At 32.0% G+C, this 16,083-nt stretch overlaps 1 protein-coding gene across 5 annotated transcripts in view; it reads right to left on the minus strand.

The window, feature by feature from the left end:
- Positions 1 to 32: 32 nt before the first annotated feature.
- Positions 33 to 16,083, minus strand: part of LOC141454875 (polyamine-transporting ATPase 13A3-like) — a 35,507-nt gene continuing 19,456 nt past the window's right edge. For all 5 annotated transcript variants that reach the window (XM_074129548.1, XM_074129544.1, XM_074129545.1 and 2 more), the window contains 15 exons: positions 14,671 to 14,838; positions 13,676 to 13,749; positions 13,487 to 13,590; positions 13,178 to 13,337; positions 12,463 to 12,667; positions 11,272 to 11,467; positions 6,972 to 7,273; positions 5,817 to 6,017; positions 4,330 to 4,515; positions 4,136 to 4,249; positions 3,886 to 4,039; positions 2,585 to 2,827; positions 1,603 to 1,754; positions 1,203 to 1,398; positions 33 to 1,111 (listed from right to left, as the gene is read on the minus strand). In XM_074129548.1, the coding sequence (XP_073985649.1) occupies positions 210 to 1,111; positions 1,203 to 1,398; positions 1,603 to 1,754; positions 2,585 to 2,827; positions 3,886 to 4,039; positions 4,136 to 4,249; positions 4,330 to 4,515; positions 5,817 to 6,017; positions 6,972 to 7,273; positions 11,272 to 11,467; positions 12,463 to 12,667; positions 13,178 to 13,337; positions 13,487 to 13,590; positions 13,676 to 13,749; positions 14,671 to 14,838 (3,357 nt within the window). In that variant the 3' untranslated portion in view covers positions 33 to 209. The remainder of the gene's footprint in view (positions 1,112 to 1,202; positions 1,399 to 1,602; positions 1,755 to 2,584; positions 2,828 to 3,885; positions 4,040 to 4,135; positions 4,250 to 4,329; positions 4,516 to 5,816; positions 6,018 to 6,971; positions 7,274 to 11,271; positions 11,468 to 12,462; positions 12,668 to 13,177; positions 13,338 to 13,486; positions 13,591 to 13,675; positions 13,750 to 14,670; positions 14,839 to 16,083) is intronic.

The following is a 16,083-nucleotide window of genomic DNA, read 5'->3' on the forward strand; positions in this document are numbered from 1 at the left end:
GACCATTGCGAAATAAGAAATAAATAGACAAATTTCAACCAAGAAGTATATATTTTTTTAAATATATTTACAAAGATCATTATTTAATTCTATCACAGATATTTGCCTCAATTAAAACACGTTTCACCATTAAAAGCATCCAGTTCACATAAGTTGATAACAATTTACAATATCATTAACATTTTGAGAGTAGGTCACTTCCAAAAGTGTTAACTTAAACTAAACGCTTCATTATCTCTGCCAACACAATATTTGACATCATTAAATTTACGATTTTTACAACCACATCTATATTTTTTAAGCATTAAGTAATTAACAACACATTCTTCCAAGAACAAACAACACATTATATGTACAAAACCTAATATAACCACAAGTACTGGGAAATCAAACGACTGAGGATATTTCAAACATAAAAGATCAATTATCCAATTGGCTGGATAAACGGTAATATAGACTGATATTAATGTCATTATAATAATCGAAATGAATAATGCTTTATTCTTATAAATACTCTCCCTGTAGGGAGGCCCTTGGGAAAATGTAATAACCATGGCGATGTATTGAAATTGGGAAACACAGTACACCGCATAGTTTTCATAAGAAGTGTAGTCCTTGTAATATGCATACTCAAATGGTACATACCAGGAAAACTGTCTAACCAAATTGAACGCTACCACCTGCATCACAATGACACACAATAAATGTAGTAATACCGATGTCAACGGTATAATGTGCAACATAGTAGGTAATGGGGTTTCTGAAGCTAAAGGACCTTTATACGCTTTAACTTGGCCGAAAAAAAATGCAAAATTTACTACGAAACCAACGTCAATCATTAAAAATTCAAAATCTGTTAGATTACTGTCGATTGTATACAAAAATATGGTGGAAAAAAATTCAGTTAAACAGTACAATAACATAAATTTAAAAATGCCAAACGATGTAATCAAAGCGGCTCGTCCTTCTTTAATGATCTTCGGCACACATGCAATGTTTTGCTCTTGTGAAGTGAATGGCGAAGCGACTGATGCTTCAGCCTCGGACAACGAGATACCAACATGTGCGGCTTTTAAAGCTCCACAATCGTTTGCACCGTCTCCACACATTGCTGAAAAAAAAAATAAATAATAATAATAAAATAAAATCCTTCTAAAAAGTGTTAGTCCCAATTAAACTAGCAAAGTTAATAAACTAGTTACCAACAAAGAATCCTTGACTTTGAATATCCATAACTAATTGTTGTTTTTGATCACTCGTCATTCTGGCAAACACCACACCATTCGTTACGAATTTATTTAGCAATTCAGGACGATTGTCTCTCAGGTAGCCCCAGGTTTTACCATTGGTAGTCAGTTTACATTCGCTTGATTTTACATACTCTTCTATATTAAGACCCTACAAAAAAAATAAATAAATAAAATAATAAATTTTTTATAGAGTTTCATTTGACCAGCAAAAGTTGGCTTTGCTTGAAAAAAAAGAAAAAAGTAAGACTGCAAATATTAAGGAAGAAGACTATTTTACCAGTAATTTCTTTAAGAAATCTGTACTATCCGCGACGAAAATATAACAGGATCCCAAATGATAAATAAGACTTACGTTTGGTAGATTTTCTTGACATTGTAAAACTGTGTACACCAATTCTGGATATTTATTACGTTCATTTATTAAATTCACTTCTACTGTAACGTCATTGTAGTCAATAATGGTACATTCCTTTGCTACGCTTACAGCAGTCTCAACGTTGTCTCCTGAAATTTCCAATTTTAGTTTGAAGCAATTTCATAAAAGCAATCAGTGAAATGCGCTGGGCAAAAGCATGATAACCTGAATCAAAAAGTTCTTTTTCTTTTATCTATTATTATAAATATGACGAAGGACGATTCAAAATATTGTCTACATTGGTCCCTTTAGCAGGTAAAGCTCTTTTTTATGGGGAACTGTGACAGGCAGAGATCTGAATTGTGCTTTATAAGGAGCTAGCAACATTCTATCGCACCTGATGCCATCCGAAAATTCTTTTGTGAGGTGAAAGCTACTCCAATGCACCTTCTGAAGGACTTTGATGTTTAAGAGACGATCATTCAATGGAGATTTGTCTTCCAGGGTAGTTAACAGCATTGGAGGGAGATATACCCCTCCTTCTATTCATATAGGTACTTTAAGATCTCTGATACCCTAACATTAGAGGGAGAGTCTAAGTAGTGGTTTCATTTAGTAGGGAGCACAATAGACTTATGTAGTGGCATGCAGTGCACTGTAACTCAGTACCCGAAAGAAACATTAAGATTGAAACCATATTTCTAAGTACTGTTATAGCGCAGCATGTAGTGTGCAATAAAAATTTGGGAATTAGAATAAACAAATTTGGAATTTAAGCACTGTTATATAATTTCAGGAAAGAACTAGCTTGGAACTAGGTTGTCAAAAATCGTCAATAGAGTTACTGAACTATCAACATATAGACCAGTCAAACTTATACAATATTTAACATTTGAGAAGTCTGTTTGTTGATTCATCTATTAATGACTTTTTGACAAGCTAGTTCTTTCATATCACTCTATTTCTAAGTACGAAGTACCTGTTATCATAACTACTTTAATGTCAGCATCCTTCAACGTTTTTATAGTTGGAATGGTCTCCGTTTTCAGTCGATTCTCTAAAACAATAAAACCAACAAGTCGTAGATCTTTTTCAACTTCATCTCTAGTTAGTCTGTCTATCTTATGAAAGCTAAAGTTTTCCAAAATGTTAAAAGCCAACGCTAGCACTCTGTAACCAAGTTGTGTGTATTCTTTCAGCTTTTGGGGTAAATCTGAAGGCACTAGAAAAACAAAACAAAAAAATCTTCTTAAGTAATTAGGGAAAACTGATTATGAAGAAAATAAGGTGTGGCCACTCGTTCGACTTTCTCCTATTAATTTTAAGGTAAGCACCTTATTTTTTTTTTAAATTCCGAATATTCAATTCATATTTGCTTTTACTAACATTATGCAGCTTTTGAAATGGTATATTTCATTGAAATGCCTCATTAGAAGAAGGTACCCCAGCCCATCAGACTATTTTCTAAAAGCCACTTCTCTATTTTTAGACTCCGGAGTCTCCAAAACAAAATTTACGTTGAAAACTTGGCACGCTTGGCTGTATCTAGTGAAGTAGGTAAATAGGCTGTATTTGATAGTAGGTAAAAAAGATACAATTTCTTAGGATTTTTTTTCTACTTTTATCATGTATAAAATATTCATAAAGTAATTTGATTTTAAATTGGCTAATCAAATTTGTAACAAACACCAAACTAGGAATAAGAAACAATGGAAACTGCGGCAGTTCCATCTACAGCTCAGGTATATAATGCCATATTTGTAAAAACATGATATGAAAAAGGAGAAAATACAAAATATATAAGAAAAAATTTGCCTAGTAATATTCATTTTTTTTCTTGAATATAAATATGTATCACGGCTTTAATACGTAAATACTGGTGTGTACCTGATGTGTACAAGATATATACACTGCCAAGGAGATTATACAAAATTCTACCTCCTTTCCTAAAACGAAAAGCTTTCTCTGCTTTTCCAGAAAGGAAATTTAGTAGGAAACTGAATCTAGTTCTCACTTTGTTTGAACAATATCTCATGCTAATTGCTCAATTCTATTTTTTTATTAAAATTAATAAACTGGTGACCTTTATAACGTTAAATTGTATTCTGCAGATTTTCGAATAAGTGGTTTTTATAAATTAGGCTGTACAAAACTGACTTTTCATTTAGTCAAACTAAGAACTAACAAAGCTAAGTCCAAAAATAAACTAAAACACTGACATAAAACACCTCAGATTTCCATTAAAACAAAAAATAAAATAAATTTTGCTATAAAATTTACCAGATTCTGGTATAGACAATGAGACAATAGTTTCTGGTGCACCTTTACAATAAACTATGGCATCTTGACTGCCTAACTTACGACAAATTACACTCATTCTTTGCAGTTTAGAGGAAAATTGAAACTGATGTAAAATTCCAAATTCAATGGGTTCCTAAAAAAATTAACAAAATATAATTTTTCTTTATTATTTACATAAAAATAATATTACCCTTGTCTATCAATACGAGTATTGAAATTTTATACTCACTTGATTAGTTACATTGTTTGGCTTGGGATAAACTACTGATGGAGCTATAAGATCGTATTTAGTTACATCATCAACGCTTGGCTCTTCAAATATCCAATTTATTGATTCAAACATCTTTTAACAAAAAATTCAAATAAATTAATACGTGAATGTTAGCCTAATATCTCGATATCTATGTAAAGGCTGCAACTTACTTTAGCATCTAAAGGATCGCCAGAGATTTTATTATCGATTAATGTAAGTGAATGACAAGTGGCCATGCCATACAGTAGATCCTTATGTTGCAGCAACGCCGGATCACGGCATGCTTGATCAAAGCTTTTATTACGTATTGGTATTACACCCCACATATCTAATCCATCTTCGGTGAGCGTTCCAGTCTGGAAGTTGTTAACAAAGTTTAAGAACACTAATTGTCAAATTGTAAATTGTATAGATGTTATTGCTGTTCAAAGAGTATTCGTTAGTCATGACTCGCCAATTCGGTGAAAGTGATTAAAACTTTCCGAGAATATTCGTACTGAAACTTCTTAAAGGTAACCCGTTGCAATTGGGCGATCGAAGTTTTTTTTTTAATGATAGTGTGCTAGTTTTTTAGACGAAAGTACAAACCAAGCTTATAATTCATTAAAAACACCACGTTGGAGTCAAATTCCAATCTCTCCCCTCTTCCAAAGGTGATGAGAGGAAGTTAAGAATGGATATACCTCTACAACACTTGTTTTCCACCCAACCACCAAGGAAGAAGAGAGCAAACGGTAAGGATAACGTCTTTTTGATATATAACTATCTCCCCTAAGGAAACCTAGATGCTCTGAAGCGTACTTCTTCAGATTATAGGACCTAGACTCGAAGGAGAAAGGAACAGGGATAATCATTCCCTGTTGACAAATACACCTCCATAAACTGATCCCGAGTTCTTCCAAAGATGATCCTCCAATTAAAATTATGGGATGGTTCTATGGAGGGTACACCACTCCAACCTAGTAAACACTTAGGCTCTCTATGCAATCTTGAGGAAGCCGGGAGTTGAGAATAATCACTTTCTGCTACCCAAACATTTCTTCCTCCAACCTCAATTCCTAGCGAGACAACCACATAACTAATAATGTTTCGTGAGTTCACACCTCAATCACAGTGTTTTGTATGCACGATAGGGGAGAAAAGCCGATATTTCTCTCTTAATGGATTAAAGAACGAATTTGTTAATTGTAAATATTAAAATTAATCTCAAAGTAAACAAAAACTGTAACTCTAATAACTATCAGAAAAGAAGAAAAAAAATGAGATTTTTCAGTAAAAACTAAATATATTGTTTCTGAAAAATATGTTTAAATATTTTATTGAATTAAATAAAGTTGTGCAACTAAATTGATTTAGAACTTGAACAATTTAAAGTAACTCAGTTAACATATTCCTGTACCTAGTTTCAGTTACATGGACTAATCTGTGTTAGTTAACAACATATCCAACATCTGTAAATGTTTGCTGTCTCTGGATTTTTAGTTCAGTTCACTTAGCAATATTTACTTTATTTTTTTTTTTCACCAACAGTCTTTCAATTGACGGATATTTGAATTCTACATTTACCTTTCCTATTTGAATTCTACAAAAATTTGAATTTTTTTAAATGTGAATTTAAGTTAAGAAAAAAAAAAAAAAAACACCATTGGCAATATACCTTATCAAAGCAAACACAGTTTAATGATCCAGAAACGTTGATAATCCTTGAATTAATACAGGAGATTTTATTCTTTTTTAGCCTTTCTAGTGCATACAATTTTCCAACAGTCATTGCTGCGGGTAATGCTGGCGGTATGATGATAGTGAATAAATCTAATGCTTTAATTGTCACTTCGAAAAATTTGAATCCACGTTCTACCTGCGAAAAGAGGGCATACTATTTTAACGCAATTACTGATATAGTTTTACCATTCCTAATGAGTGACGAATTGGAAAGGCTAGTTAACTCGATCCATGTGGGAGAACATTTGGCCAGGAAGACATCACAGGAATATAATCACCAAAATTGCGACCGAAATAACAAAATTAGAAGGCACTCTGACAAAGCATGTATCCATGATAGATGTTCTTAGAATTTATCTTAGGCTTAGAATTTAGTAAAAACTGAAGAAGGGACTTCTACTATTCACCTTCAGGGTGTTTCTACTTCCATTGTCTGTTACGTCTCTAGGCTTATAAATTTTCTAAATCCCAGAATGAATTGCACTGCAATATTAGTATTATTATAATTAAACAACTCACAAATATTCAGCAGTCATCCTGAACTAGCCTAAGAGCATATAATACCACACGACTCATCAAACCTGATCCAAACTGCCCAGACAAGTCTTTAAAAAAGGTTTCTCCAGAGCAGTGGTGCCCTTGTTTCTTTTAAACTCTCTTCTTGAAGCGACTACAGAAATGAGGTTCTTGAGCTTCTCTTCCTTGTATGAACCGGTTTCCAGCTCCCAGGCTCCTTATATAGGATAACTTTAAACTCCCTGCCCAAAACATTTGGAGTACCGAAGCACTTTTAAACCATTTTCGAATTGATAACCCTTATGCACCGTATTTTATTGACAATATCTATCGCATAAGATACATTTTCTAATTTCCCACCGGTCCCTGATAAAGTTTTACACCTTTCAACTACTTGGAATTTAATGTAAGTAGAGATGATGATAAAATTGCTAAATCTGTGTCTTTCACATGACTTGAGATCCTTAAATAATAGCAAAATAAGTTTTTCTTTTTATAATTATTTTTTTATTACTGTTGTTTCTTCGAGCTAAAATAAAAATTATGTTTTGGAATGGATATTAAAATGATTTACCTTTGAAAAAACAGTGTAAGCAAAGCCAACCACACCAATTGTCGCTAAAATCCAGATAAATTTAAACGAATCATGGTCAAATTTGAAATCAGCAGGCGGAGGATATAGTATACATCGGACAAGACTTCCTTTTGACGTCATAAAACCAGTCTTTGTCACAACAGCAAGCACTTTTTCATTTCCATAGTAACGTGTCTGTATGATATTGGTGCCACAAAACAGTGTATGCCGGGAATCCTCTTTTACGTTATATACATTGCCATTCTTTGGTAGGGCATTTTTGGTTACAGGAACACTTTCTCCTGTGATCAGAAAAATACATAAATAAGACGCTAAATAAATAAATCGCTTACTAAATGAAAGAAGAGTCTTGTCTAACAAACGTTTTGTTTAAATGTTAGTTAAATACTGATTAGCTGGATATTACTCCAAACTTTGTTAAATACAATTCTGTTTAAATTAGAAAAGTAAAGTAACATGGCCGTTTAAATATCTATTTCGAAATTGTCCTCTTCGGATGGTAAAGTGAGCGCAGATGTGTCGAGATCCCGTTCACTCACGTTGCTTTAATCCGACGATCAGACAAGGCAGTAGCTGCTGCAGACGAATTCGATTTAGATTAAATGATGAGGAAACTGCGAGAATCATACTCTGAATGTTGCATCTTGGTAAGACAAATAAGCAATAAGTATACGATAACCTCACTCCTCAACTTCAAGGATTGCATCTGAAACGTTGCAAGATTTCAGATATCAATTAAGTCCACTACATTAAAAAGAAGACAAAAACTTATGAGCAGTATTAAAGTTTAAACTCGTTGCTTTGAAGGAAGAATGTCAGTTTATGAACCATGATATTGTTTCTCTGTTTCCTTGAAAAAACTTCCATAAAACAACAAATACTGGCGAAGATTCTGCCGGTTTTCTAGGATATGGTCCGTATCAATGAGAAAATAAGACAAAGCTTTTAAGAAAAGAAAACCATTTTTTACACTAAAAAGCGAAATTTAAGATGTGATAAAGCAATATGACACGTCTGAGAGGGTTAGATGGCCAAAAAGGGTTCTTCAATACATCCCTCAAGAAAAGAGGAAGGGAGACTGAAGAGGACATACCAAGAGAACATCACGAAGGTCCTTAGGGAAAGGGAACCACTTAAAAAAAAAAATGGCTTTGAGCATTGGGGATACGATCCCTTTGTTTGCTCAAATTTGTTGGTAACTGCTGGCTAATGAAGAAAATTATTTTAAGAGCTCTTTCAACATAGTAAACATTATTAGCACTTATATTTTATATTATCATAATAGGTTTAAATTTTTTTATTAGTTATCATCTGAATTGTTCCCGCTACTTCATCGATGACAAGTCCATAACATCAGCATCTGAAATTTCTTCTTCCTCAAACAAATTTGCAATACATGTTAAATATCCGTGTTGAGTCCAAGGATATAAACTTTCTTATGGAACGATGGAATCGCTTTTATAAATATTCTAATCAACAGATAACGAAAAAATTTCAATTGTACACGAACACAACCATTATTATAATGATTATGAAAAATCAGAATAAAGCCAACAATTTTTTTTTTTTTAACTTTGTAAATGATATACCGCGGAAAATTGAGAGATTATACATACATATGTATATACATACTTGTAGCATTTTTTAGAGTCCTCTTTTTAGAACACAAGGAACCACTATTCGCAGTTCATCGTAAATCTAAATTTAGAAAAAGTTCATTTTAACTGATCCCAATGAAAAAGATGTAGGTATTCTAATTTTATCTTTATCCTTCAAACCTACCATAGCAAGTTAACCTACAAAAAGTAAGGTTAACCCTACCGAGTAACCTCAGTTACTACCTTCGGTCTTCCATATTGCTTTAACACCCCACAAAGAACCGCTCATTAGAAGCTGCAATAGATATGGATGTTTTCTTATTACATAAAGCCTTTTTATCCTTCTTTGAATCAGAAATCGTTTTAAAATCTATGAACTGGAAGTAAGTATAGCATTATTTTTAATATATTTTTTTTTCAGATTTTATTTACTTGGTATTTTGTACGTTTACATTTAACTCTTTTATTTGATGGTCTTGCTATTTAAATAAAAATAGAATCGTAATATATTTATCTTCTCTATAATATCATTGATAAATTAAAACATAAATATATGGTAACATTTAAATTTAGTTTTTAAGATTATATTAACCACTTTTAGTGGTTCTGTTCTTTAATTCCATCTTTACTTTTTAACATTGCCTTACTTTTCTGTATCTGACAATCTTCTATACCTAATAGAATGTTTTGAATTAGAATATTTATTCATGTAATATGTTATAATAATGTTATTTATCAATGCAATGATTATAATGATGTTAAAATAGGGTTTTTGATTGTCATCAGGTACCATTTTATAAAAAACTTGTAGTTTTTTCGCTTTATAATCTTCAAGAATCGTCATCATAAATGGATAATAAAGTAAAAACTTAGCACAAAAAAAAGGTAACCTATTTTTAAAAAAACTCAATTGTTAATTTTATTATTGCTGCCTTGAAAAAATCACATTTTTGAAACATCCTTCCTAATTTAAAACTTTTTATGAACTTGAAGATGGCCTGATAGAACAAAACGTTTGGAGGTATAAAATAGAAAATAAGGAAATAAAAGAACCCAGGAAAAGTGTTCATTAATACCCTCTAAAAAGAAATTCATTTTAATGATGAAAATGAATTTTGTCGGGAAATTAGTATGGTTATTATATTTCCTAAACTAATAAGACAAAATAATTTAATCGGCAAAAGTTTTGTACATATATTACGAGTATTTTTTTAAAAACCAAACCAAGCAGATAAATCAAGCAGTAATGTTGCTAGAAATCCAAGACCAGAGCGTGACTTGCGCGCTATGATGAATAGAACACGATTCATCGTCATGTTTAATTAGCGTTAGGCACCACAATTTTATGAAGAAACCGTGAGTTAAATATTTTTATTTAGTTTTTAATGTTTGAAGGCCGTAAAATTTTTACAAATACTCGACTTTAGCAGTAATGCTGAATTCAGATTTAGTTCTCACGTTTCAAAATATTTTTTAATACAAGCTTATATTTGAAAATTTTCAGGACGGAATGTTGCTGGTTAGATCTTAAATTGAGAATTGGTGAGATTGGAAAATGAGAATGCCACTGGAGGAGTAAGGAAAACTTTGGACTTGAAAATGGAAGGAGTTTAAAGATTAATTGACGTTTTCCATGGATAAGGAGAACATTTCAGTTATCGTAAGTGTTTAAAGTAATATCAAAAGAGGAAAGATTGAAATTATTTTCTTAAATTAGATCTGTGCAGTTTTTTTTAAGTAGCAGAGCTTCCCTCTACTTTAATAATTACGGTTGCGAAGTTTGAGGTGTAGTCTTTTATAATGCCAAATTGAATTTCTAGTTTTAACGCGGCCACACTTTTGTTTGCTTGTGTTTTTAATAGCACAAATTTTTCCATTCGATGGTTTAAGGTAATCGTGGAATATCTACTAAGAAGCTTCATAATACAGTTGTTAATTGAGTGGGAAAACACCTAAACTCCGAGATAATAAAAAGCACAGTATCTGTAAATATTTTGGGAAATGCTACTGTAAAATATTAATATAGTGACTTTGGAATTCCAATTGCAACTTGTATATTATGTTCGAAGGAGGTACTTCAAGAAATTTTCTATTGGAATATGATAAAGAGTGAATAAAAATCTCATCGTCCTTTATTCTCAATTTTTCATTATCACTAGGTAACGTAGATTTAAAACAAAGTGGGTGGGTTCGGGCATGAAGTGTGCCAAGCTTTGGGTATTTTTCTTAGGATTTTGGCTCGCATAATACCAATGTCTTTGTTAATAAGCTAACTTCATTTAATCTTACCAAATGTAATACGTACTTAACAGCCGAGTATTGAATATTTACTCATTCGTATTTACAATACCCTTCGCGTGTGTGAAGACTAAATTGAAGGTTTACACTTTAATAGGCTTATAGTCACTTCAAGAAATGAAAAGCTATTTTCGATATAACATTGAAAATACGTTAACCAAGTAACAATAGGTAACCATATTTTTTAAAATTTATGTTTAAAAAACAGTTCATGCGTGTCGTAAGGAAAAAAATCATTTAACATTTTTTCGAAATTAGAATTTTAAGATTATTTCTAATACTAAACAAAAAAAAAATGACACCTGATTATATAAGTAATTCAAAGAATTATCCATTCAATAAAAATGGGGGAAATAATTATGTAAAAAGAAAAGCCACTTCACCTGTAAGCATACTCTCATTAACAATGCATTTTCCATTTAATAGTACTGCATCACAGTGCATTATACATCCTCGTGGTGGTATTACAATGACGTCCCCTGGCACTAAGCAACCCGTGGAAATCTCTTCGTATTTTTCATTTCGTTTCACTGTTATTGTCCCTGTAGAGTGCACAGTCTCTCGTAACCTTTTTTGATTCTGTTAACAAGAGAAATCGATGTTTCTGTTTATTATTTTTATTTAAGGCGCATCAGAATTTAAGGTATTGGTCCCTGCAGCTTTTTTTCTGTACACTGCCGACCTCCAGTAAAATATTCCTTTATTATTAACAACATTGTCAACAGATAGTGAACTGACAGTAACTCGTAGAAAGAAAAAATTTAAAGTGCGGCAGCTAAATTCGAACTCGAAATCTTCGCGTGGGAATCTAGTGGATTGTTGTTAATAAAAATCTATTGTAATATGGCCTAGCTCACTAAGACCTTTACACAGAATGCAATATCATTACAGTTCAGTTCTTCAAAGAATAGAGTTTCGAAACCTTTTGAGGGAGAAAATTTTGGCATCAGTTTTAGAGGAATTCAACCTCGAATCATTTAGTTATTATTTCTAATGATGTTTGTAAATCAAAGTTGTTCAGGTATGTGCAAGTATGGTAGTTTGTCTTGAAGAGTAATGAACTTAGTCGCTCCTCTGTGCATCCCCATGATACCTTTCGTGTGGTAAAATAATAACTTTATTAGACTGAATTATTTATTATAAATTGTGTAATCACTTATTTACAAATGACTGAAACTTTAATTATTATTTCCATGAACTGTTCCATATTAATTTATGGAGTTATTTAGACATTAGGAACTCTGTATTCTGGAGTACAACTAACTGCGGATTAAGATCAAGAGAATCTACATCTTATTTCTTGAGCACATCTGTTGGTGAAAAATTAAGTGTTTGGTTCGCGTATATTTCCCATCACCTCTCTGCATGTATTCTGATGCGTTTAAGCAAATTTCAGCCTAATATGCTAGTTTTTTTTTGTTTTTTTTTTTAGATTCGCAAATAGGCTGTAGAAATTTGTCCGTTTCCCATGTTGGACAATCGGTTAGTTTAAAATTTAAAACCCTCACCATTTGTGAATTTATATTCTGTAAAGATTCTAGAAAATAAAAATATTTTATAATAGTAATTATTACCTGATGAGTTTGTAATACTGATGAAGAAATGCCAAAAACTGACATAATTGCAATGGCCACAGAATAATAATAGTATTCTTCAACTACCCAAAGTGTAAGTGCATAAATTTGAAATATATAAAATGGGTTTAAAACTTCTAATACCACTAAAGCTGGTATACTTAATATTGGTACATTGATTTCGTTTAAACCATACACCATTTGCCTAAAAAAAAAATATGTATATATATATGTATAGATGTAAATAATCGCCTATTTTATCAGACGGGGCTTAACGTCTAAATACCAATTAGGAATCGTGAACAGGGAAGCACATACTTTACTAATAACATTTTTTTTAACAAATAAAAAGTAGCAAACTAGTAGACTAAAATAATAAAGGCAGGCGTACTGCGCTATCTAATTACGAAGGACAACTGAAAGTTCATTAAAATTCAATAAGATGCCGTAAAAAAAGTCGTACAATGTTACCCTTGCATTATGTTTTACGTATGCTGAAACATTGTGTATAATACAAGATCAAAAGTATTATCAAATTTTTAATCTTAATAATGGCAATAACCAACGATTTCCTTTAGAATTTTCCACCATTGATAAAAATAAAACACTTTAGGAAATAAACTCAGGGTCATCTTCAATTCAGTGGTAAACAATTTTAAAGAATGAAAAACAGAATTCTCTACAATGAAATAATTTAAAAATTCCAAATAATTACTTCAATTGCTGTTGAAGTTCACTGTAGCCATCACTGTATTTATAGAAATCCTCATTCACGGTTCCATTGTCAATGCCGGCTAATTTTATAAAGGTTTCCCTCTCTTCTATCCATAAATAACGAAGTTTCTTTATTTTAACTACTCTAAATTCCGTCGGTTCTGAAAATCAAAACAAAAAATGAATAAATAAATATATTAACATATTCATGATGAGAATATTAAATGACGTTACCATCCGGATCATTTCCATCATGGCGTTAAAATTAATATACCATTTTTTCATACAGCATTTAACTAAAGAAAATTACCTCTTCTAAATCCATCAGCGAAATTTATTTTCACTTGGTCTTTTATAAGATCTAGTTTTAATTCACAACCATTTTTTGTACTATACATTTCTAAATTCTGATTACTGGATTGAAAAAGAACAATTATGGAATTAGTAAAACTTATTACCTAGTTAAATAAATTTTGAAAATAATATGAAGTAAACTCACCATTCTAATGGTAAAGTCGATATTGATGATATATTTCTTAAAAAACTTAATTTAAATCTTTTTTCATATGTGTCCTGCAATATATAAATAATAAAAATTTAAATTAAAGAGGAAAAATAAAATAATCAAATATCGTAAATTAAGTCTGGTCGACAAAATTGAAGTAAGCCAGAACAACTGGGTTTGTGCTCCCTAACAATCCTCCCAAATCTATTAATATCGGGTATTATTATCGTTGGAAAATATGGACATGGCGTTGATGAATGGGTACATTGTCATCAGGCAGTGGTTATTCTTAAATGTCGGTTCCTCATTTCTTGTGGATCTTCCTTGAAGAGTAGTAGGAACTATGTAGTTTCCCCAGTACCCTCTAAGTTTCTTTGTAATTTAGGTTAAGTCTTCTTTAAAATATCTTGGCAGGGCATTAGAGTGGAGTGATGTGTTTGAGAATCATTCGTTATTCTGAATGAAGGCTCCCGGTTCTTTCTTGGTTTAATCACTTGAGAATGCTATAGAATGGTCTTACCTGACTATTGGAAGCACAATAGTCTGTTGTTACTGCAGCCATCTACAATGTTAAAAAAAAAAAAAAAAACTTGTCTAAATCATCTTGTTCACATTTTGGCTTTTTAAACGTAACATTTTGGATGGCTAATAGTGTTGAACTGTTCATGATCAATTTTTGAACTCCTGCATATTGCTTTTTACATATTAATTTATGTAGTGGTGAACATTAAAAAAATAAAAATACAAAATTGGTCATTTTAAAAAGCAAGATGGCTTTTTAGTGCAGCTTGCGTAGTCTCCTTACAAGACAATTTAAACGGAGAAAATGTACCTATCTGACAGCAGCTATTGTGTGGTAATAAACGGTATAAAAAAAGGTTTAGGCTTAAGAGAAACAAATGCACACTTTGTTCCTACTGTTATTTTTCTGTGCTTCAAGTGGTTACCGTTCATTAGCATTCTTGCATAATAAATATAATATAACTTACTATAACTAGAAGTTTAGTCGCCGTAGCGAGATTGCAGGGACGGTGAGTTGCATAAAGCATCAATCTAGGCCACCAATGAAATACCAATCGTAACAATCCTGCCGTCAAGATTATTGCAGTCCATGTTGCAATTTTAAATGGTAAATATTCTTTGAATCCGTAGATTTCCTGAAAAAGAGAGTAATTTAGGTTAATTGCAGCGTAAAAATTTTCTTTTATAATGAAAAAAAAAATGCATTATAGTCTTATAAGATTTGACTGGTATAGGTAAGTTTTGTGATCTTCGACAGGGTCTTTTCGTCAGGTATTTGCTGCCCCTCTTAGTACTAGCAGGAGAAAACTCATTTTCGTAAGATCACATAGTTATCTGCCAGTCGCTTACGCGTACTATATCCTCTGGTTTGTTCCAAGTGCCAGAGGCCTTATTATTGCAAGCCAGCAATTTCACACAATCAATCAGTATTTAAGTCCATTTTCTAAACGCCTGACACAGTTTGCTCCAGAGCTGTTTCCCGCCTTGATTTGTAAGTTCTGGTGTGTGTGTTTTTTAGAAATGTTTTCTGCAAACGTGTGTAAATATTTATCGGATAGTAATAACTATAATTTAGCTGACAAACTTTCTTTTACACTTTATTTTATTGTACTGTTCCCTTCTAGATGGTGTAGTAAGACAGTCATAAAACACATCAGGTAGAAAGTGACATGTGGTTACACATACTTCCGCCACTTTCGCGCCTCCAACGATCAGGGAAGTACGTTTTTAATTTCAGAGTTAAACCTTACATTCTAAGGAACCTTTTTACTGTACGTTCAACTTCAGAACGTCCACATAGAAAGAACTGTGCACCACAACAACAACTATAGGGTTTTATCCAACTCATAGCATCCCAGAGTTCAACGATTGAGGGTCGGACAGAACGAAGCTGACTAAAACTCTCACCAAAATTTAGCACTTAATGCTTCTGTCTCTGATTGAGCAGCTACCGCCAGTAAAGGGCATTCAATGTTCGATATGGCTTACATACTGCTTATTTACTTTTTATCTCCAATAGACATGTGTGGATAATATCTAATCAAAGCCTTTCCTTTAATCAACTCAGTTTTTTCAGAAATGTAAAAAAAAAAATTATTTAATTGAAATCTTACAGTAGTTAGTTTGATAAGAAATTAAAATTTATCGCTGTTTATCGAATTAAGTACTAGATTACTTAGATATTATTGAGACTTAAGTTAAGAAAGTAATAATAATAAGACCTATGACTATTAAATTATTTAATTATACCATTAGTATAATCCATTGCCTACAACGTTGGCAAGAAGTTTATGTAATAATAAATAACTACTAGGTTTATATTCTAAATGCTACTGGTTTTTTAGACTTGCAGAGCAGCGGCGCAGTTCTCACTTCTCTAC

Source organism: Rhodnius prolixus, unplaced genomic scaffold (assembly GCF_049639745.1).
Source record: "Rhodnius prolixus isolate KJV_2025 unplaced genomic scaffold, Rpr scaffold_15, whole genome shotgun sequence".
Taxonomy (NCBI): Eukaryota; Metazoa; Arthropoda; class Insecta; order Hemiptera; family Reduviidae; genus Rhodnius; species Rhodnius prolixus.